Consider the following 23,389-nt stretch of genomic DNA (forward strand, 5'->3'; position numbering starts at 1 on the left):
CTGTTCCATATTTTTAGTGTAGTATATAGTAAAGCATCCAGTTTGCCGTTTAAATCTTACCCTCACTGATGATGCGGTTGGAGGAGTTTTTTTACTTTATTTTTTATCACCATGGAACTTTTTCTGCTTCAAGCTATGACCAGAGCACAACTGCTGTATGGAGCAGAATACAGTCGCGAACGGCTGATCGGGCAGCAGAACACCAGCACCGTGGCTTTAAGCTTCCTTCGGATCATCCCGGATGAAATAAGGAAGACTGCGAGAGGTCGCAGGTAAAAAGCGGAGGGGTGGAAAAGAAAACAGGCGAGCGAAGGAGAGAAGAAGAAGAAGATTCTAGTTGCATCTCCCGTCTCTCATTATGGGCAACGGGAGGTCTCTTGAGTCCCAGATGGACAGATGATTGCACTAGTGAGGAAGGAAAATATCTTTCAAGAGGGTCTATGTTTCACGGAGACATGGCTGCAGGACAATACGCCCGGCACATGCATCGTTATTGACAGGTGGATCAGAGGGCTGTCACAAAGGCTGCAGGTCCAGACAGAGTCAGCCCCAGGGTACTGAAAGCCTGTGCTCCACAGCTATGCAGCATTCTTCAGCACATGTTCAACCTGAGCCTGCAGCTGGAGAGGGTTCTTGAGGCATGGACAACATCATGCCTGATGCCAGTGCTGAAAGTGGCCCAGCCCAGTGACTACGGGGGAAAGTGTTGGAGAGACAGGTCCTGGTTTGGTTGGTCCTGGTCCTGCTTTTAACACAATCCAGCCTGTCCTGGTGGGGGAGAACTTAAAGCGCATGCTCGTTGACACCCCCCATGGTTGCCTGGATTTTGGACTACCTCATTGACTGACCGCACTACATTGTGACCTGCAGCACAGGTGCTCCCCAAGGGAATGTTCCATCTCCCTTTCTCTTCACCCTGTATGCATCTCCTCCTGCCCCCTTCAGAAGTTTTCTGATGACACTGCGGTTGCTGGATGTATCCAGGGCGAAGATATCACAGAATATTGATCAGTGGTGGAGAGTTTTGTTAACTTGTGTGAGCACAATAGTCTCCAGCTCAACACCAGTAAAGCAAAGGAACTGGTTGTGAACTTCAGGAAGTCTGGGACTCCTGTCAATCCTGTCCCCATTCGGGAAGAAGGGGTGGAAGTATGTTCAGAGTAGAAATACCTGGACAATAAACTGCACTGGTCAGTTAATGCAGCATCAATATACAGGTTGTAATTTCTAAGGAGACTAAGATGCTGCAGTTGTTTTATGAGTCTGTGGTTTGCTGGAGCAGCAATATGAAGGTGGCAGACAGTAACAGACTGGACAAACTAATAAGGGGGGCTGGTTCTGTTCTGGGGGAGAAGCTGGACCCTCTGCATGTTGTGGCTGAGAGGAGAATGTCGTCCAAACTCCTCTCCATCCTGGACCATCCCTACCACCCACTCCACTGTGTGCTGGCTGCACAGAGGAGGACTTTGAGCCAAAGACTGATCACAGTCAAATGATCCACAGAACAACACAGGAGATTCTTTCTCCCAGTGACCATTAAACTGTTTAACTCAACCCCCTGTAAAAAGGAGAGGGACTAAATGGTCATAATGGACGAATGGTACTGTTTTTATTTCTGTTATGTTAACTCCTCTAGCTTGTTTTTTTCTTAACTATTAATCAGTAGTTTGTATTTGTTTGCTGTCTTGGTTTGATGGAGTTTCTCTTTTGCTTTCTTTCCTACTTTTCATGTGGAGAGCAGCTGCAACAAGGCCACACAGTTTTCCTATGGGATCAATAAAGTTGTTTGAATCTTGAAAACGTTGTTTCAGTTTCTGTTTCTGTATTTTTTCGTGGCGTTTCCAAGGACATGGATGGCACCAGAGACATTGGACTTTAGTGAACGTTTAAGACCCAAAACACAAACTCTCTAACGCACAGGCCTGGTCGTGGCCCTGTCCTGCTGACGGTGGATTCTTTACTCTGCCGGCTACTGAATCGCGACTCTGTCCCGGGGCAAGCGTGCACCGATTTTGAGGCTAGCTGTTTCCCAAACCGTAGTCCTCACATAATAGAGCTTTGAATGGAACTTTAGGTTATTTTAAATGCAACTGCGAGCACTGCCACGGCTAACAGGTGTAGCTTCCTAATAGTTTAGCATGGAATGGGTTAGCTGTAGCCAAACGAGGAGGAGTCAGTCTAATTATCTGATTTAAAAGATACAGATCCACTTTCTGTGGATTTCCAACAGTAATAAATAATGTTTAAATCATATTCCTGATCTTAACATGTACAGGGGGGAGGCTTGAAAAACAAAAGGGAGCCGACCCACAAAAGTTCAAACATGGGCAATAACAGGAGGCTTAATCTCATTAGCATCATGTTACATTGGGATATAAATAAGACAAATCTCCACATTAAAAATGCAGCATGCAAATATGCTCCAAAACCAATCTTAATATAGAGAGACTGTCCGTTTTAACAAATTCTGCTTGGTTACAGCTTTTTATTTATGCTTACTAATTCGTGAAGTGCTTTGCAGTGTTTAATTTAAGTTATATATTGTAGCTTTATAAAAGAAAATGTCTTCAAGCTACTGAAGTAAAGTGGAACTCACACGTTTACAAATTTATTTAGTATAATAAATTGATTTTTTTTTTTTTTTTTAAATGGAACAGATTTTACGGGACAGTGAAAATTCTACAGTTTTGTACTTAGGCCAGCTCTAATGTGAGACTCGGAAAAGGGGGCTTCGGCTCTTCCCCGTCTTCCTTCACCCTGCTCTGAAAACAGCTTTGCTTCCCTTTTATCGCAGGTGGTTGACGTTATGAAATTACAATAAATGCGAAGCTGCAAAATGTATTATACAAGCAGGCAGACATCACAGGTATTCTGATTGGTTAGAAAGGTGAGACTTGCTCAAAACTGTTCCTGCTACTATGCCGCTTTTAACTGATCTGCGTCATGGCTTTAAAAAGCACCTCTCATTATTATGATAAGTTATTGTGCATATTTTTATTTACAAGAAAATGAAAAAGGCTGAATACTGTGGCTTTAAATGTGGAGGAGGAAAATGGTAATTTGATTAAACCCCCAATTATGCTGCACTGACAGGAAAGTGGGCATATAGCAACAGTGAAACCTGGACAGTCTATAATATAATAAACCATGTACAGTGTTTAAAAATGGTTTATTCCTTTTTATCCAGATGTAACAATTAACACTGATAGATTGTGAACAGGGTGGCATGTTTTAAGATTCTCTCCTACCTTCTCTCTGAACTCTTCTATCACCCTCTCCTGTCGTCTTCAGTCTTTTTCCCCTCCGTCACTTATTCCCTCCTACAAAGACATGCTGCGTCATGGAAACGACCGTGTGCGTGCGTGCGTGCGTGTGTGTGTGTGTGTAAAAGATAGCTGGTGTTAAAGCCACCCTAACAGCACCTCCTGCCGTCCTGCTTGGCAGTTCATTATAGTCGGGGAAGATTTACAGGGAGGTTGGAAAAGCAGCAGAGAAAAGAACAGCTTAGATCCCAAAACTCGGCACACAATCATTGGCATGATTCTTAATGCTATGTGTCCCAGGTTTTTAATCAATATTATATGGTACGAGATTCTTTTTAAGAGGCAGTTCTCCAGGGAGGATATGATGGATTTCAGTTGTCTTGTGTAGATAAGAAGGGCTAATGCTAAATTTTTGTATTTTTCATTTTGCTAAATGGTAAATTCCTGAGAGTTTAAGATGGTCTTAAACTTGTGATGAATAACAAAAGACTGCAGACAAGGAAAGTAGTGGTATATGTTACGTTTGATTATGTGTGTCCACAAACAGATTGAGACAGTTTTTACACAGTTTCAAACAGCTTAAGACAATTTTGTTGTCTATACAAAGAACTTATTATAAGCACCTCATCATGTGGGTTTAGATAGCTGATTTTATTTGGGGTTTGCTTCCCATTGTAAATCAATTTGTGTTTTGTTTTCATCTATCAATATAACTAAATTTATCTAGCAAAGAATTTTTTTGTTTTAGAGAAATCAGATTACATGGGAGAACCTGTTAACATGCACTGTAGTGAACTGGTTACTATAAAGCCACATACTGTATATGAACAGCTTATTTCTCATCTGCCCCTGAAATATTTTGAATCAAGATTCCGCTTCCTGATGTGAACTGTCTAAAATTTTAATATCTGCTTTACACAAACAGACATGTTTAGATGGGCTAGGTCCTTTGTACTGTGCCTCATTTTACAAATAACTTCACAGAGTTACTCACCAGTGCACCCAAGTAATATTTCACATTCAAAACTATATAGAATATATATAAAAGCTACAATAGACAACTTAAGTTAGTATCATTTAAAAAAGATCCGCTATGCTTCTACCATCTATTATACTCTCCAGCCCTTGCGGTATTATTCATTATTAAATCACACAAAATGGGAAGCTCCACAAATTATTAATCAAGCAGAAATTGGTTAAATTGGTTTGTTAGATAAGCCATCGCACTCATAAAGTTTAAAAAGTTAATTTCTCTGCACTGCTGCCAGTGCTGTCAATGAGTCCTACTTTCCGTGAGATGCTCCTCTCCATATTAGGATGGATCTGTGTAGCAGCTGCAGTCTACACATGAGGGGTTCTGGCAAATTGTTCATTTGTAGGTAGAACACATTTTACAAATGTTTAGAGCTAAATACTCAATCACTGCAGTTACATGTGTATAATTGGCTTGAAACTACAGTTGGCCTCAGGCTTATGTTTATGGGAGCACAGCGTGAGTAAAACACAAGCCATAACACAGCCTGTGTTGACCGTTGGTCCAGTTACAATAGGAGTCATACTATTCTGTCAGACGTGGATGAATGATAACTGGCTGAAATACCCTGTGTGTTTGGAACGCAAGTTTCTTCTTAAGCTACACTATCTTCATTGCTGTGTGTGTGTGTGTGTGTGTGTGTGTGTGTGTGTGTGTCAGAATAAGAAAGACTAAGACTGAATCACAGCGTTTTGGCAGCACTTTCACTGTCCACAATGATAGAAAAGGAGCCATGGAAATCTCCTAATTATACAGACAGTCAAACACTTGAAAGCGGGGAGCTTTGTCCGCAGCCTCACACCGAACACACATTGCGCAGAGACGGTCTCAGGTTTAGAGTTTGGAGAGCAACTTTGAGAAAGAGACAAGATTTCAGGTTTATAGCTTCATTAGTAAAACAGCAACATAAATGGGATGTTTGGATTTCTACAGTAAACAGAGATATTTGATGCCCAAGTGTCTTGATGCCTTTACCTCCACTGACACTTCAACGCTAACTTGTGTTTTGTTTTTTTTAATGAAAAATGTCCAGCACCCCTGACTTGTCTGCTTTGTATTTCCCCCCTCCCCCTTCTCCCCCCCCCCCCCCCCCCCTTCCCTTTATCTCTGTTGTCTTTCAACTCACTTATCTACTCGTCTTGCTATTATCCCTCTTCTCTCCCTGCTTATGTCTCTTCACCTTCCCTCAGGTTTGTCAAAGTCCTTTCCTTTGGACAACTCTCTCTTTGACAGCTGGCTCGCCCAGTCGGTTCAGATCACCGCTGATGACATGCTGAGCCAGTGGGCCCTGGCTGCCCAGCATGGGGACAAGAGTGGCAGCCTGCTCTCTGACCAGGTAGGGTTTCAGCAGCAGGAGGCCTGGTAGATGGCCGTTTCTGAGTCGAGCGCAAAAGGTGTAATACTGATACAAACAGTAGATATTGCTGTGGCAGAGCAGGAGGAGATTCCGTTCCACTTGGATTTGTAACTTACTTAGAAAATTTAAATGTCTTCTGCAAGTGGGCCTCTCTGCCAGCACTAATACACGCAGACACACGCACAGATCAGACCAGTTATGGGAGGAGGAATTATTAGACAGAGCAATCTGGCTCTTGGCAGTTAACAGCAGCACACATGACAAAATTCAAATCAGCAGTTCCTGTCAAATAGTCCATCACCTCTTGAACTGAATCCCAGTCCACTTCACTGGTGGATAAAACCACTGCCAGATGCCAAATAAGGAAGTATCCTTCCCACAGGTTTGATTAATTTGGACATCTAAAGTTACATAATGTTCTCAGTCAAAAAGTTATTCTTGTTCAAGGAACTGGACTGGACTGGACTGGGGAGCCAAAAACCAAACAAATCCATCTCTGCAAAAGCAGAAAAATGTGTAGGTGGAACGTTTTTTCCGAGAAAAAGTTCTCGTGTTTGTGCTTGTTTAAGAGCGCCATCCGAGACACACAGAAAGGACGTAGGCTTCCACATTTGAATTATTTCCACTCTAGATAAAGACTTTTACATGAAAGGTTTAAATCAATGGAGTTTAGAGTCATATGACTTCATTTTCAGTGTGAGTAGATCAGTTTGATAAGAAAGAGCAAAGCTGTGCAGTGGCCGACACGCTCTTCTTCTGCAGAGAAGTACTCCATTGATTGGCAGGATATAACTTTTTTTTTTCTAGAACTGAAAAAAATGATAAACCAGAATTACATGCTGATACCTAATATGCTTGGGAGAAAGATCTACAAGAAAATAAATACATTTTTCTAAGTAGTAAGTCACAATGTAAAATGCTGTCAGAGTATGACAGCTTTGTTTTTTAACAGCAAAATGTGGGTGGGTGGGGAGTTTTGGTCCAAAATCCCACTTGGTTTTAAAACAAGAAACCCAAGCGGCAGACAAATGAAGTGTAAATGGTAAATGTTATGCACTTTTCTAGCTATTGGCACTCAAAGCGCTTGACACCGCTTCTCATTCACACTGACAATCTCACACACCGGTGGGGGAGCTGCTATGCAGCTGGTCAGGGCTCACCGGGAGCAACTAAGTTGGGGTTCAGTGTCTTGTTCAAGGACATGTCGACATGTGAACGGAGGAGCCAGGGGATCGAAACCAGCCACAGTCGCAGAGTTGTATTGATCTATACGAAAATTTTCAAATATCGTTCATATCTTCTATGACTTCTTTTGTTAACTTCACCTCCACCTCTTTTCTCGTCCTCTTATCCAGCTGCTGCAGGGCGAGGAGAGCTTGCTAAACCTGATGATGGAGAACTCCATGCAGTCCACCTGGAAGACACCCCAGCTGGGCCGGAAACCGCGAGGAACTAACAAGCCCCATGCTCGTGGACACCCGACTATTCCCACCCAGCCCCAGACGCTCCTCTCCACAGTGGCCACCTCCAGCAGCCCTTCCACCGCAAATAGTCCCTGGGCAGGCGTGGTGGAGGAAAGCCCATGGCACGTGAGTCGAAAGGGGGAAAAGTCCAGGGGCTCCTCTAAGGTCCTGCACCACCACCATCTGCATCACCACCAGACCAGAAGCTCCGAGTTGCAAAGAGACCCACCACCGCAACCACCCATCTCCAAAATGGATTCCTGTCACATCTCGGAGGACCATGGCCCGTGGGACAGCATCCACGCCGAGAATGGTGTTGCATCCAGGGCTGGATCTGGGTTGATCACAAGCTCATCTTCGCCTTTGGCCTCCATTCCTGGGGTCACAGTGCCCGACACAGCAATCCTTCGCCCACGGCTCCGTCTTTCCCGCCAGGGTAAATCAAGGGGGCGAAGCGTAAGCGGAGGTGTAGCGGGACTGGAGTCCATAGACTTGCCACTCACAGGAAAGGACATGTCTCTACTGGATGTTGCAGAGACCGACGGGTACTTCTCTGATGGCGAGCAGAGTGATTCAGACATGCGCTCTGGCGGACGCAAACTCCGCTTGTCACAGTTGCATTCTGGAAACGAGGACCTGCTGCGAAGGAGCGTGCTGGCATCCTAAAGTACTGAGACTCGAATGAACACAAACAAACACAGATATCCAAGCAGATTCTCACTGGCTAATTGTTTCTCCATCTGTGCCCAGTATACAGTCTACAAAACACAGTTGGATGGCTTTGTTCAACCAAATCCCTGTCGCCAGTGGAAAATCTCTTCAGCTCTTACCTGCGTCGTTCTTGGGGGGAATCTGAATGTAGCCATTTGCCTGTCCTACAATAAAGCTTCTCCAATAGACTCTAGTTAATTGCTAGCTAACCACAAAATCTGATACATTCAACAAATAGGAAGAAAAACATTACCTTTAGTCTTTTTTCATTTGTATATCAGATTCATTTTGATTCTGGGCGTTGAAGTATCCACTTCTGGACTCATGTCTGTGGTATCTGCCAGACTTGGGAACAAACGCTTTGGGGCATTATTATTATTATTCTTCAAGCTGGTTTCAGGGTCTGTTTCACTCTTGGTATTTTATGGCCTGAGATACATCCAATGAGTCCTTGATTTCCTGAATGGGTTCAATGGAAAGACAATTTCACACCAGAGTTGTTCTGAATATGTACAGAGTGACATGGGAAAACATGTATTCAGCCTTGAAAAGCACAACTCGCTAGTCATAAGAGCTGTAATGTAAGCACTCGTGTGTGTATAATAGATGCTCATTCAGGGTTGGGGTCAATTCTCATCACATTGATTCAGTTGCAAAATGCAAAATTTTAATAGTCAAATTTATCCTCACTAGCATTTCCAAACTTTGATTAGTTAAAAATAAAAATAAAAAAACTGACCCCAATCCTGGTGCATATTCAAATTGTCACACAGAGACACAAACAATGACATACAAACTCCCATAAGCAAATTCGTTTGCTCACATCACAGCCATTGAAATAATTGGTCTGACATTTGTCAGCTGTTTTCAAAATCTTCCTACTTCTAAGTTTTGTTCTGATTTTTTTTTTTTTTTTTTTGTAGCCTGAATCTTTGGAGAAAAATAATCGTAGAAACTCTGTGCCTTCTGTCGCTCGCCCTAGGCCCCTGCCTCCCCTCGACCCCCCCCCCCCCCGCCACAAACTTCTAAATCAACCTTACAATCATTAAGTCGATCAATCAGTCGTTTCTCAATCGGATTTTTAACAATCAAATGAAAATGAAATCCTCCCCACTTGTAGCCAAAATTGTTCTCGTCACCTTAAATATCTAGTGCCTGAAACAAGGATTTAAATACGGCATTTGCTATTAATCAACAAAGCATCTGCAAGTGTTAATGAAGCAGAGCCATAAGATCACGCTATCAGTGCAAAGAGCTGCATGCTGTTCTGTGCCCACATACAGTAATCATTGCAGACCAGATCTATCAGTACACAGAGTTTGGCCAGATTGCACTGTGACCACCAAGTTGCTAGACCGTTCTCATTTAGGTTTTTATGGATTGTTAGAAAAACATTTTGTGTCGCCCGATTCCCATCAGTTCAATAGTATGCATCAAAAAGGATTATTTTTCATGAACGTGTCCATTTACATAAGCATGTGTCAAAGCAGATTTTCGGCATTTTGCAAATGACAAATTGATGAGACAAAATTTAAAAAGCATGTCACAATAGAGTCAACGTAAATCAACGTCCCCTTACTAGCTTTTCCAGTCTATCAAAAGACACATCTTACTTCCGGTTACTGTATTAGGCTGCCGAAATTTACAGTTCAGCTTTGTCATACCTCTAATAATGTTTATCAGAGGCATCTCCTATGTGATTTGTAATTGTGGTGTAACAAGATCCCCAAAACAGTTTTATTTAGCTTAGCATCCAGCAGGTTTATTCCACCAACAATGACATGGCCATGCTCTCGTTACGGATAGATCTGCTGCACCTTGTCCTCTTAGATTAATGACAACGTAATAATCAGCTCTAGAGGCCTGTGCTCCCAAGTTCTTAACTTGAGTTGTTTGTAAAATTGATTTTAAATAACGTTTTTGTTCTCTCAGAGAGTTGTATTTTGTACTTTGAGCAGTCCATGATATTCTCAGGGGATAAAAAAAAAAAACTTTTAAAAAAGATTAAAAGGTTAAAAAGTTTATCTAAAAAGCGACGTAAGACATAGATACCTATATCTACACATTTTATATCATATACCGTGTGTATATGTGTGTATATATATATATATATATATATATATATATATATATATATATATGGAAAAGTGATGTGCGTATGTCTAGAAACTTCCTTATTTGGCAACCTTCACTGTCTGAGCTCCCACACCACTGAGTATACTACTGAGCATGCTCCTTCTCTCAGTATGACCACGTGATTATCAGGCCTGGGTTCAATAGTCTATACCAACAATTCATGCTCATCTTATTGTGATTATAAGATTATTGGGACTTGTAAGATAATATTGGCTTTGTGATTTTTAATTTTCACCTTTCTTACGGCTCATATCCCCCCATCTGGAGCCAAACTGCAGTGTGATAAGGCATCACAAATAAGTTTAGGGGCTGCTTTACCCAGGTCTGAAGAACATACTTTTAGATAGAGGTGCAAGTCCAATCTGCTTCCTGTTTTGTTTTCCTTTATGGACAGTTTCTAACCTGTCTTCTGAAGTGACCACACCAAAGAACAGATCTGTTTTATCAAGGCAGCGTATTTACATCTTATGTACACACATACACATGTTCAGTCTCTGGTTTTCAAAATGAAGAATGTTAGATAAGGATGTCAGACAACTCTGCCAGCACTGTCCAGGTCAGCTTGGTTCAGTCCGGCTCAACATGATTATGTTAGAAACACTGTAAGCTCAAGCACCATGGTGTGGTGTTTTGTGACCCCCCCTACCCACCCCACCCCTCCCCCCACCCTCTACTGCACCACCAACAATAGACTGAACCTGGATTTTCCCACATGTACATTCATGGGAATTCATCCAAAAAAAACAACAACAACAGCACCAGGCTGGCGACTTACACACAAATGAACCCCCTTCAGAAAAAGCCAAATGCTGCTTCACTGAACACAAAACAAAGAGCTCACATACGCGCACCAGAGCTGGTTTAACAGGGTTATAATGTACAAGATGACTTATTTTTTATGTATATGTGGTCCTGACTGCATCAGGAAGTATGAGCTTTCTCTGAGTGAAACGCCCCCCCAACAGCAGGAGAGTATTATTACAGATGGCAGCATTCCGACTGTCTCCTTTTCCTTCAGGTGTAGCCATCGTAGAAGAGTTGCATTGTTGCACCTCCACGCTCGTCTTTCACCGCAGACAGGCAAAGTCTGTAAAAGCCTGTCTTTAAAAGGCTGGTTTTTTTTTGTTGAAGTGTGCAAAGTACTGTCTAAAAGCAGCTGCTGAATTTGTACAAAAAGCATAAATACAGGACAGGTGGACGATTATGGACTTCTACGTTGGCTACCGCTATTACAACCCACATGGACACTGACCATAACTACATACAACAACAATAACCGCTCCAAAGCCTGGGTTTTGAAGTGAGGATGTGGTGAAGTATCATTACAGCCCACAGAATCCTCCACCGGGTGGTTGTTACAATTCATGTGTTTCTAAAACAGAAAAATGTAATCTTGGTTTCAATATTCAATGTTCAGAGTAGCCTGACTTTGTAGACAGTGGTATTAGTAAAGGCCTCACATGCATGGCCTTAACATGTAGTAGCAAATGCTAAGGCTGCACAGTGCTACCAGGAAAAATAATCTCCCCTCTGCAGAACTTTGTGTGTGATGGTCGCTATTTCTAAACATTCTCCAGTTTGTGAGTCAATTTTTAAGCCGGGAAGAGCAACATAGAACCCAGACTGGCAAATTTTGATAATTGCAGTTTAGATTTTTTTTTTCCTAGATATTGTGCAGTCTTAGCAAACACAAACTGGTTATTATTATTCTACATTTACAGTGTGGCTTCAATGCCCTCTCCTTCCGCTTCGTAGATACTGTAGACTGGAGTCTTCTGCAGGTTCTTCTCATCAATATCCACTAGTACACAGCTTCAAAGCATCACTGTCCTCTGTGTGGTACGTTGGTGTGGGTGTTGGCTCACAGCCCAAAATGTGCTCTGATGATCTTTGAAATTTGCAACTCTGTCAGGTCAGATATCTATATTTGAGTTTTTTTGTTCTTGTACATAAAATGAGTCATTGCGTTGAAAGTTTTTGCCTCAGAGTATAGAAAAAGTGTCAACAGAAGATCTGGGGAATTAAAGGGAGTTCATGCTCCCCTGTGGCCTCTCACCACTTTACATTGTGTAGATGTGTAATGAATAAATATACATATTCTAAGCGGCGAGCTGGTAAAGGCCTCAGAGCAGGATTTCTCAGGTGTCGGCATGAATAAAACGCCACAGAAATAAGCTACGGGACATCATGGATGCAATGGCAGGTCGGAAACACACACAGTGATCAATCCCCAGACTTCTACTGAAAAGACAGACACCAACTGCCGAAGGTAATTGGACTGTCGCCTACAAATCACACAGCTGTTGTCCACTGTACTGACACAGTTGTAAACCTCCTTGGAAAGACATCAGTGCACCAACAGGGCTGGGTTCCTCAGAACCTCCTCAGCTGGCAAAAGGTCATGTTGAAGCTTTTTTTTTTTTTATTAGCAGGAAGGAAAAAGGTGAGGGCCACTCACCAACAAAATGCTGGGGGGGGGGGGGGAAATCCAAAGTGAAAAAGTCGAATTCCCACCGTTTTAAGGCAAAAATGACCGTGCTGACGTGGTTGTGGGGAACCAGATGGGCAAACAGTATCTCTCTTCCTCTGTGGTTGCTGCTTCATCCAATAGAAAAGTGGTGTGAGGCTGTTCTCAGGTCAGTAAAGCCAGGATGGGACAATGCTTTAAGCTTTCACACTAAGTGAGCCTTCCATCGAATTCATTTGGGGGCATAAATCTATTACGGCTCCCATTCTCTCTGTATTAGAGAAACTATTGAAACATTTATCTAAAATTTTAAAATGCATCAATTCTTTGCCTAAATCCGTTTGGAAATACAGATCGAGTAAGAAGACAATATTTGCTTAGTGCTTCCCATTTCTGATTTCATTGTCTAGTCCTTGCTTTATTGTCCTATGCCAGCCTGATAACCCCACCCGCCTACCCACCCACCTATTTAGCTACCGATGGAGTTTATATACATCTACAATAATGTACAATACTGTTCAACTATTACTACTTTATTTTCCGTGTTTTGAAAAGCATTTGCAAGCTGTTTTTTTTTTTTTTTTCTTTTGTAACGCTTTAGTTGGCCGCTGTGGCTCATATCAAACTAGAAAGCTGGATCATGATCTGCTTCCTCTGTTTTTACTGGTGCTTTGCTCTCCTCTCTGTTACAGCAAAGTTATGGCTTCAAGGTCTCGACATCCACAACCTAGACACACTGCACAGACTGAAGGTTTACTCATACAAACATTTCTCTCGGACAAAGCTGCTGTGGAGGCAGAATGATGCCAAATTTGTGGAGTTCGAGCTAAAATTGTCGGACTCAAAGGGCCAGAGTAATTTCATTCATGCCACAAGATAACACGCTGTCACTGTCACACACATTGTCAAGCTCAATACAAGCAAATACAGTGAGTCTGAACTTAAGTAAACTTGCTAAATTGCCACCCTCTTCTATGGGAGAGGAGATGTTAGAAAATAGAATGTCTGGGCCGCAACTGTTTTGAAAATCAACAAATTATAAATGTAATTATAAAATTATAATAAATAAAAATTATAAAAATGTAATTTTTAGAGCTGCAATGATAAGTCTTAATTGTTAGTCTACGGACAAATGTAATTGAAGCCATTTCAGGTTTTATCTGAATAATGTTTTGAGACGGAAATTCTGTTTCCATTCCCGAATCTCATAATTAGGTGTAGCTTTTTGTAATACATGATTGCAAACTGAATATTTATAGGTTATATATTGGTTTTTGGACTACGGGTGAATGAGACATGTGAAAATCAGTTTGAACAGTTAGAAGATGGAATCAGCATTTAAGTATTGTATTATTTTATAGACAATATTCACAACAATGATCATGAAAGACTGATCAATGAAGCTGCAGTTTCTAGCCAATACATGCTAAACTACATATTTTATCACCAATCAGTTTTTAGGAGATACATAAATCACAGTGAGGCTATTGCGTTGCAAACATCCTTATTTCGTTGCACAAAATAGTAAAAACACCACCACGAGTCTTGAGAGACCAAGTTGATGTCTTCAAATATCTTAAACCCGTAATAGATACTGAAGTTAGAATGATATAAAAAACACAGGAAAGTAGAATTGGAAAAGCTGAAACCAGATAATATTTTTATCTAATCAGTTCATCCTTGTTTGTGCCAAATTTGAAGCAATTCCCCTACGTTCTCGTGATATCCAGCAAAAGTTAATCACTTCATCTTTGAGCCCTGACTCCTCCTAACGTTCAACACAATCACATTACTTCTGCCTCCAGAGCAGCACAAAGAAATGTTTTTAAGACATCTGCACAAACTGTGCACCTTACTTCTGCCTCCACCATCCACCATCTTCCTCCTCCTCCCACCACGAGCTCACTCCACCCTGAATCCCTCACCTATTTTATCCTTCCTCCCACCACAGCTTCTCCTCTCTTCCCTTCTACTGTCTGGTGATCCGGCCTCCTTGGTGGTCACATGGCTGTTTGTGAATTGCTAAGGAAGCATAGAACCACTCCCCCCACCCCAACCCGCCCCATCCCAAAAAAAGAAGAAAAAGTTATGTCTGTAGCTTTAAGGACAAATAATGACAGGCACGTGTAGTGGAAGTACATGTGAGGAGGGGAACATTTTCTGAACCAGAGCCAGAGAGATAGAAAGAGTACAACTTGTTCTTTCCCCTGTGTTCTGCTTGCAGCCCGTCCACACAGTCAAGTTAACAAGCAGCTAATATAAACACCACCAGGCCAATCTCCTTCTCCTTGCCCTCTCCCTTCCTCATATTCATCTCTCTTTTTCTCTCTGATCTCTCTCTCTGTACATGCAGCTGGGTTTCTATCCAAGTATTTCCTGCAACAAACTGTAACAATCAAATCAGGAAGGCAGCATTAAAAAAATGGGTCAGATTTGCATTAAATAGCATGAACAGCCCAGAAGACAGTTCAGTTTTGTTACAGATTTTTTTATGACCACCACTGTCACCTTTCGTGGCTACGCAGTTACTGTGCATTATTTGCTGCATGCGTTACATGCAGGCAAAACTATAAATTCAACCAGCATCTTCCAAACATACCTGTGCTGTCAACACATTCCATGAAAAGACCACAACCAACAATGAACGAGTACCTTAAATCTCCACTACTGTCCAAAAACGATTAAAACATCAGTGAGCTGCACTGCTAACATGTTACTTCATTGTAATGAACACACACTGTAATTAGTTTTGGCTTACTTGTACATTTGTACCTCAAGAAGACTAAATAAAGCGGTACCTATACTTGTAATGGAGTACTAAGTAAGGCAAGTACTTGCACTTTTACTTGAGTGATGGCTTTGTTTACTTCTACCACCTCACACCAGATGACTACCTCACTCTAGCTCATAGGTAGTGAACTTAACAGTCGAGGGCAATGGACTGAAATTAACTTAATTATATTGTATTATAATACTGAAAAACTGAGTGTGTGTTCTACATGCTGGGTAGTGTGACGTCCAGTACACTTTGGTGGCACAGCTAACACTGAAAACACATAACCGTGTTCTATGAATGTACAGGACAACGTTTCAAGTGGTACAAGTAATTGTAATTTTTGCAGGTTTAAGTCTCGCTTAACTGCACAATAATTCAAAGAAGAAGAAGAAAAAAAATAACGTGAAGGATTAAATTTCAGTTTGAGTCAACCATTGTCCAAAAGTAATAACTTAAACTTAAAAACTTAAACTTAAAATATATTTTACAGGCCATAGTTCCCAGCACTACTATAAAAAGCCACTGAGAGCGGAGAGAATTAGCTGAGTAGTGAAGAGACAGACTGGTGCATTGTTGGTTTTGGTCTTTAATTGTCATTTGGTAAGATTACACAAAGGCAAAAAATGGGCTTATTCTTTGAATTTTATTATCAGCCTGTTAGTATTTACCATAATCACCAACTGTGGCTATGTGTGTTTGTATTGAGACCTAAGAATAAATGAGTTCAACAGTTAATATCAATAACAATCCAATCATAAAACTCTGCGTTTTTATATAGATATTTTTGCCACCTGTCCTTGCAATGTGCATGGAAACATGGCTGAGTCCCGTTTATGGTTCCTCCCTCACAATCTGAGCAGTTTACTCAACCTTCCATTACATCTGGTTATAGCATTAGGCTCCTGGGAGGTTCCAGCTCTGTTCAGACTTATATCACCACAGACAAATCGAGGTGCACTGTAAATGTAACCAAGACTCACAAGATCTATGTAGCTAAAGCTACAGCCTCCCAGAGGCACTCGGAACCACATTCAATTTAAATTCAGCTGGGAACTATGCACAAAACATAAATATTACAAAAGGATGTGGGTGGGAATCTATTTTATGAAGGAAAGAGTCATTTGAGCACAAGGCCTTTTGCTGCCAGGTGTAAATGTAATTTGGATAAATCAAGTTTAGACACAATCTGGATGCAAGATGATGGTGAGGATCATTTGTTATAAGCCCTCTGTACTGCATGCATTTCTGGCTCTGCTTTAACATTTTTTCTCTTCTGTCCTTGTTCTCTGACTTCTTTAGCTCGCTGCCTCTCACGCACAAGAAAACGCTCATCTTCTTGTCATATATGCCTTTATTTGTCCCCTCAGTCCAATCTTTGACACACACTGGGGAGAAATAGCCATTTTGACAACCTAAACTGGGGCGATCGGGCATCTCTCTGTTTTTACTGTGATACATGTTTGCAAGAGGGTACATCAGCAAGCATTCTGGTTTTTTTTGGGTTTGAAGGCGAGAGAGATTCTGGGATAAATTGAGTTTAAACTGTACAGCGATCAGTGGTTCTCCCAGTGAAGTGACGGACCTTTTGCGTTCTCCTCCGCTTCCATTGCTTCCCTTTATGTGAAGGGAGAGCTCGTACATTGTCTGCCACGCAAGGTGTGTTCAAACAAGGCGCGATGAAATTTAGATGCGTCACAAGTCAAAAGGGCTCGCGGCCAGATTTAAATGTGAAATTGCCTGCGGCTGCATGAACTGTGGCAAAAGCATGATTGCACAAGTTGGAAATAATTTGAAATTCTATTGTCATCTTGGTGCTTTATAAATCTAAAGTAGTGTGCAGATGTAAAGTACATCAAGTTTCTGGTGGGATTTGAAGTTCATGTACAATCTGGACAATTGATTGATTGGGGTGAATAAAACGACCACAGATCGATAACATTTTACATAATTGCTCCTGCACTGCCTCCTTTACCTGGTCCTAGAAGATAAATTACCTAGCAATGCTTTGTCATTACATTGTCAAAAGGTGACTTTTTACTCTGGTAAATGTTTACAAAGGTAATATTACTTGTACTTAAGTACAGTTTCGCAACAGTACTTCTACGGGAGTAAATTAATTTTAGTACTGGTCTGAACACACCTTTATTAGCCAGCTGAGCATAAAGGAATTTACTGCGGATGTTCTCTGAAGCGTTTTCCTCCTTGTCTCCTTGTTTAATCCTCTTTCTGAAGCTGTCCTTACCTTTTTGCTGCTTTGGCATTTTCCATGTCCCTCCCTCATCTCATCTCTTTCTGTTTCTCTCTCTCTCTGAGTGCAGAGCAGGCACATTCTGAATCTCATTAATATAAACAAAATCTTGCTCCTTTCTCCTGACCTGCAACCCTCCCTCAGGTTTTAAACACATTATGAAACAGAAATTCATTGAAAAACTGGAGTTTTGATTTGCAAGACTTCACTAACAAACAGCTTTTATTTAAACCTTCTTTTAGGACATGTGTCTTTTTTTATATTAACCTGTTATGTTCAGCTCGTGTTGAAGTCATTCATCAAGCTGATTCGTGTTTGAACGGTCTCTTCCTTCTCTCTGCTTTCAGTACCTTTTTTTTTTTTTTACTGGGTATCATGTTTCAAATTATTGGTCATAGTTAGGCACTATTTAACCACCAATCATCCAATCAATTAAAGCAGAGCTGGACACAAGTCTTTTCTCCTCCTCCTGTCTTATTTGTCCTTACAAAGATGTTAAAATCTCTGCTGTCATGTCCAGTTTCTCCTCCACTCTGCATCGGTTCTTTAATACAATAATATGAATGTTGCAGGAGTTAATCCTTCTGTATTCTTTGTTTCAAAGAATGTTGTGCCATTTGTTAATAGCAAAGAGAACTATTGAACATATATGAAAAAGAGCTATTTTAAATTATTTTTTGGCTTTTTTTGCTATATTTATTTTCTTGTATTAGAATCTTCTTTGTAGGAGGGAAAAAATTTAAAAAATGTATTTTTCATTAGTGCGAAAAACCTATTTTCTTCCTTTTTGTACATTTCAATGTTTTAAGCAAGACTTTGAAAAGCAATATGATGATGACGATGTTTCCTGTGACTGTATCTGCATGCTGTTTGTGTTGCCTTAATGATGGCTGCATCCCACTATGACTATGACCCTGCCCTCCCCACCCACCCTCAACCTGTCTGTACCCTTTCCCATCCAACTCTTACCCCAACCCCCTCAGCTCCTAACCTCATCTGATGGAGTCCCAGTCCCATCTGATCCAGTCTAGACCAATCCAGTGCAGTCAATAAAGCAGTGCTTTCTGTGTACACAAATCTCTCAGCATCTCATTCTTTTTTTTCATCACACAAACACACACACACACACACACACACACACACACTGAGGTTTCACTGGTCTCTCAAATTAATGGTTAAAAAGAAATCAATCAAAACAACAAAGTTCTGTTTTCTAAATCGAAAACCTATTTGTAATGTTTAAAATTTTGGCTAATATTTTCCATCCTGATCTTTCATGGAGTCCATGTTGCAAAATGCTATTCGAATGAAAAAAATTGAATTCAAAATAAATAAGCCTATTTTTTTTTTTTAAACTTCTTTGAGGGCAAAATCCTAAAATTGCAAGGGTTTTTAGATTTGACTAAGATGGAACTGTTGGTGTAGTAAAGGCTATAGAAAAAATAAATGAATCATGAAATACATGAATCACATGACCAAACTTTCACAGGAAAGACCAAAACTGGGAAAAATTCATGCAATGATGAGTCTAAGGAAATAGGTGGAAAACAGAAATGCAATGTTTCTGTTATGTTTTCCACGATTTTACTGGCTTGATCGTCTTTTTAATTTTCCCTTTTGCTCTGCAATAACTTAATTGGACCCTATGAGGAAAATGGCACAACCATTTGCTATTATTGGATGATCTTGGGTTTAATTGGTTGGAAATGTGGAAAGAAATTGGGAAGTTGCTTAGGATTTGCAGTACATTTGTATAGAATCCAATTTAAAGTTTTTAGGATTTATTCACTCAGAGAATAAAACTACAACCAGTTTTAGAGTTAAGAGCATGCACATACTGAATTTAAATGACCCAGACTCCTCCTAGAACTAGTCTTTGACACAGTGAAGCAACATGCCCAGAAAAACCCTGATCAGGAAGCAGGTGGCCAAGAACCTCAAGACAACTAAAAAAAAATAAAAAATTAAACCTTCAACCTTCTTCAATCATAACAGAAAACTTGCCAGAAAGAAAATGTCAGCAAAGCTTCAACACTAAAGAAATTAGCCTCTTCCAGAAGCACACACACACAGTAACAGTATGTCAATAGATATGTGCAAAACTAATAAGAAGGGGACAATATTTTGTGACCTGATGAAATGAAATTCCAATCAGTTCAAATCTAATTCAAAGTGACAGCTTGGAACTGGTCAGAGATCATCAACCTCTAGCACTATCCATACCTCACAGTGTGATGGTGCGGCATTAGACTTGGCCAGAGGTCGAAATGAACAATGCAGACTTGTGAACTCAGGCAAATCTTGAGGAGAGCATGTATTAAAGTGCCAAATGCCAGAAAAACGGGCCAACAAATTTCTGCTCCAACGGGATTTAAAACATGCTGCCAAAACAATGCTGGAGTGGCTTCACAACAACGTGAAAGTCCTTCAGTGGCCCCGAAGCCCAGATCTGAAACCCAGGGAAAGTATGTGGATGGATGTGAAGATCGAGCCATACGACAAAATCCAAATAAGCTGATGCAGATGTTTCCAGGAAGGAGTGAAGAACAGTTGTTACATCATGAATTATTTCTGACTTCAGATGTGGAATCGTAAAATGCAGGGAAAAGGCGAAGGGCTTTTAATAGTTTATGAAGGCACAGTAAATATAGACTCTTCTCTTGGCTTTGTTTCAGGGCCTTGGAGCAAGAAAAAGGGTTGATTAATCAACTACTCGTCCAGTCCTGCATTAGATCTGTTTTTTATTTACTCTAGCTGTTTTTTTTTTTTCCCTTTCTCATAATCTGACCATCTCCTCCAGCTGTTTTCTATTTCACTTCTATCTCCTTTACGATCTAAAAACCATCTTTTGGATTCAGATTGAAACCAATTCTCGACTCACACAAACACACACTGGAACCAAACGAAACAGACATAATAATTCAAATCGATTTAGCTGTACAAAGCAAAAGCACCTGGAGAGACTTCATGCACCTGGCTTGCCTTGCAAAGCTTACATTGTCATTCCTTTTCTCTGGAAACCTTTTAAAAATCATTTTTAATGTTATTCTTCTAGGCTATTGTGGAGGCTTAACTGGCTTCATCTGCATTTTAGTTATACTACTAAATCACCATCCCACTAAGCAACTTCAGACATCTCAAAACAGAGCTTTGGATGTTATTTTCTCTTGCAAAGCTTTAGGCTTTTATTCCCATTTCATCAATCACCACATGGTCAGATGCTGTTTGGTAAACAGCAGAATAACATTTTAGAGCTGTGAACACCACAAAAAGATTCAGGCAAACTTTTTCATGCACCTGCCACAGAAAAAAATGATGCAATAGTTAGAAACTTTGCAAGAATGTTTTTATGTCGCCTGAGGTGGAAAAATTGTGCATCAATAAAAGCAAAAATGTTATGACTAAGTCTAAGTGCAGGGGAAAAGGACTTTCTATAATTTAGGGCTGTAGAACATGTGGACTGACAGGATCATTCTTATACAACCAATTCCCAAAAAAGTTGGAAAGATGTGTAAAACATGAATAAAAACAGATGCACAGATAAAAACAGATGCAATGATTTGCAAATCTCATCAACACATATTTTATGATGGACCAAATGTTTTCTATTGGTGAAAGGTCTGGAATGCAGACAAGCCAGTTCAGAACCCAGACTCTTCTTCTGCAAAGCCATGCTGGTGTGGTGGATGCCCTGTGTTATGGGCCTGGCCGTATGTGTTGTTGTTCTAATTGCTGTTCTTATAGGTGCCCTGCCTGATTGGCCGGATTGGGGGGCAGTACTGGAAGCTGATTGGTCCATCCTACACTTCCTGGAGTTTGAAAAGTACGGTTCCCAACAGCCAGACGGGCTTCTCTGGCAGCAGCACCTGTTCTCTGTCCTTGGCCTCCAAACCTTGTTGAGCATTTTTGAATTGTTAGGCTTTGTGCCATGGTTTTGTATAGATATTGTATATTTTGTAAATAGTATTGAATCTGTAGGGGTGAACTGCCATTTGCTTTTGATTGTTTTCTCTCGTTTTCACATTAGGGAGTTAGGGTTAGTGACTGTCTTTTTGTTTGTTTCTTTCTAGAAGCTAGCAAGCACTTTCTTTGGGAAATAGCTTATTTTGTTTATTATTTTGCCCTCGGTTCACCCTGAGTTGTAGTGTCATGTTTGTATGACATTTTCTTTCGTTTAAAATAAATGTCATACTGTTGGAACATCTGGATCCTGGATTTTGGTTTGGGGGCCTGAGAGGGAACAGCCTAATTTATCTTTGTATGTTGCAACTCAACCCCCTAGACAGGGGTGTAACAACAGGGTCAACTACTCATCCATTCCTGTATTAGATCTGTTTTTTCTTTCCTTTACAAGGATTTTGAACTGTCAGCTGATAAGAAGCTGAATGGTTCCTCTTCTCTTCAGTCTGCAGGACACGGAATCCATGGTTTCCAAAAAGAATTTTAAATTTTTATTCATCTGACCACAGATCAGTTTTCCATTTTGCCTTAGACCATTTTTAATGAGCTTTGGCCCAGAGAACACGGTGCCATTTCTGGGTTGTGTTCACATGTGGCTTCTTCTTTGCATGATACAGCTTTAACTTACATTTGTGGTTTTCACAGTGAACTGTGTTTACACAGTGATTTCTGGGAGTGTTCCTGAGCCCATGCAGTGATGTCCAATAGAGGATCAGGCCTGTTTTCATTGCAGTGCTGCCTGAGGGCCTGAAGATCACATGCATCCAGTTTTGACCTTTGGCCTTGTCCCTTGCACAGAGATTCCTCCTGATTCTCTGAAACCTTTGACTATATTTCTATACTGTAGATGGTGGGATATTTATAGTCTTTGCAATTTTATGTTGAGGGACATTTTTCTAAAATTGTTCCACGATTGTCAGACAGTTTTTCACAGATTGGTGAACCTCTGCCCATCTCTACATATGAGAGGCTCTGCCTCTCTGAAATGCTCCTTTTATACCCACTCATGTTACTGAACTGTTGCCAATTAACCTAATTAGTTGTCAAATGCTTCTCCATTTGTTTTTGATTTGTGCTGCCTTTTGTTGCTTCTCTTCAGACTTATTTGACGCCATGATATTCAAAATGAGCTCATATTTTCCATGAAATGGTAAAATATCTTAGTTTCAACATCTGATATGTTGTTTATATTCTATTGTGAATAAAATGAGATGAGATATACAAATCATTGCATTCTGTTTTTATTTACGCTTTCACATTTTCCCAACTTTTTTGGAATTGGGGTTATATGTTCTGGGATGGTCCAGTTCAACATTTTCTGGCAGAACAAAAAGAAAGGGTGTCACTCCTGCCAGGAGTTCTTCAGTTACTGAATTAAATCCACTTTTGAACTGTTCAAATAAGGAACAACATACAGAATAAGCAAACATTTCCATCATACACACACACACACACAGTAGAAACCACAACATAATTATGCAATTGTGCAACCAAACAAAAATGTAAATAAACAAAGCAGCTGTTTATTTACAAAAATTTAAATAAACAGCTGCACACAACCAAGAGGGAATGAATCCACTTGAAAGAGCGTAGAGCCCCAAAAATGCAATGTAACATAAACTGCCATTTCACTAATTCTTGAGCAAAAAATTGCAAGTCTTAAAATGTCCAAGCGCTACATACAGCAGAGACTGTGAAGAAATCACATCAAAAATGACGACATACTGTATAGGGCAGTTAAGGAGAGAATTAAAAATCATATTCCCCGGGAGTCCATGAAGAGAAACTATACCAATCCAACAAAACAGCTTATAGGATCCCGTCTTACTTTTGTGGCAGTGCAATATAATTTTACAGGTTTGCTCATTTTTCGCGAGAGCTGCCTCCACAGTCTGTCAACTGATCCATATCCCCGCGGTGCAGAAATTCAAGCCCGATTGATTGCAATTGCAGAAACACACAGGAGAAACCCACT

The 23,389-nt window shown here is 40.6% G+C and overlaps 1 protein-coding gene across 2 annotated transcripts in view; it reads left to right on the forward strand.

Moving 5' to 3' along the window:
- jade2 (jade family PHD finger 2) overlaps positions 1-18,531 on the forward strand; it is a 175,653-nt gene extending 157,122 nt beyond the window's left edge. For both annotated transcript variants that reach the window (XM_067492162.1, XM_067492161.1), the window contains 2 exons: positions 5,487-5,632; positions 7,009-18,531. In XM_067492162.1, coding sequence (XP_067348263.1) covers positions 5,487-5,632; positions 7,009-7,782 — 920 coding nt within the window. In that variant the 3' untranslated portion in view covers positions 7,783-18,531. The remainder of the gene's footprint in view (positions 1-5,486; positions 5,633-7,008) is intronic.
- The last annotated feature ends 4,858 nt before the right edge of the window (positions 18,532-23,389 follow it).

This window comes from Channa argus, chromosome 22 (assembly GCF_033026475.1).
Source record: "Channa argus isolate prfri chromosome 22, Channa argus male v1.0, whole genome shotgun sequence".
Classification (NCBI taxonomy): Eukaryota; Metazoa; Chordata; class Actinopteri; order Anabantiformes; family Channidae; genus Channa; species Channa argus.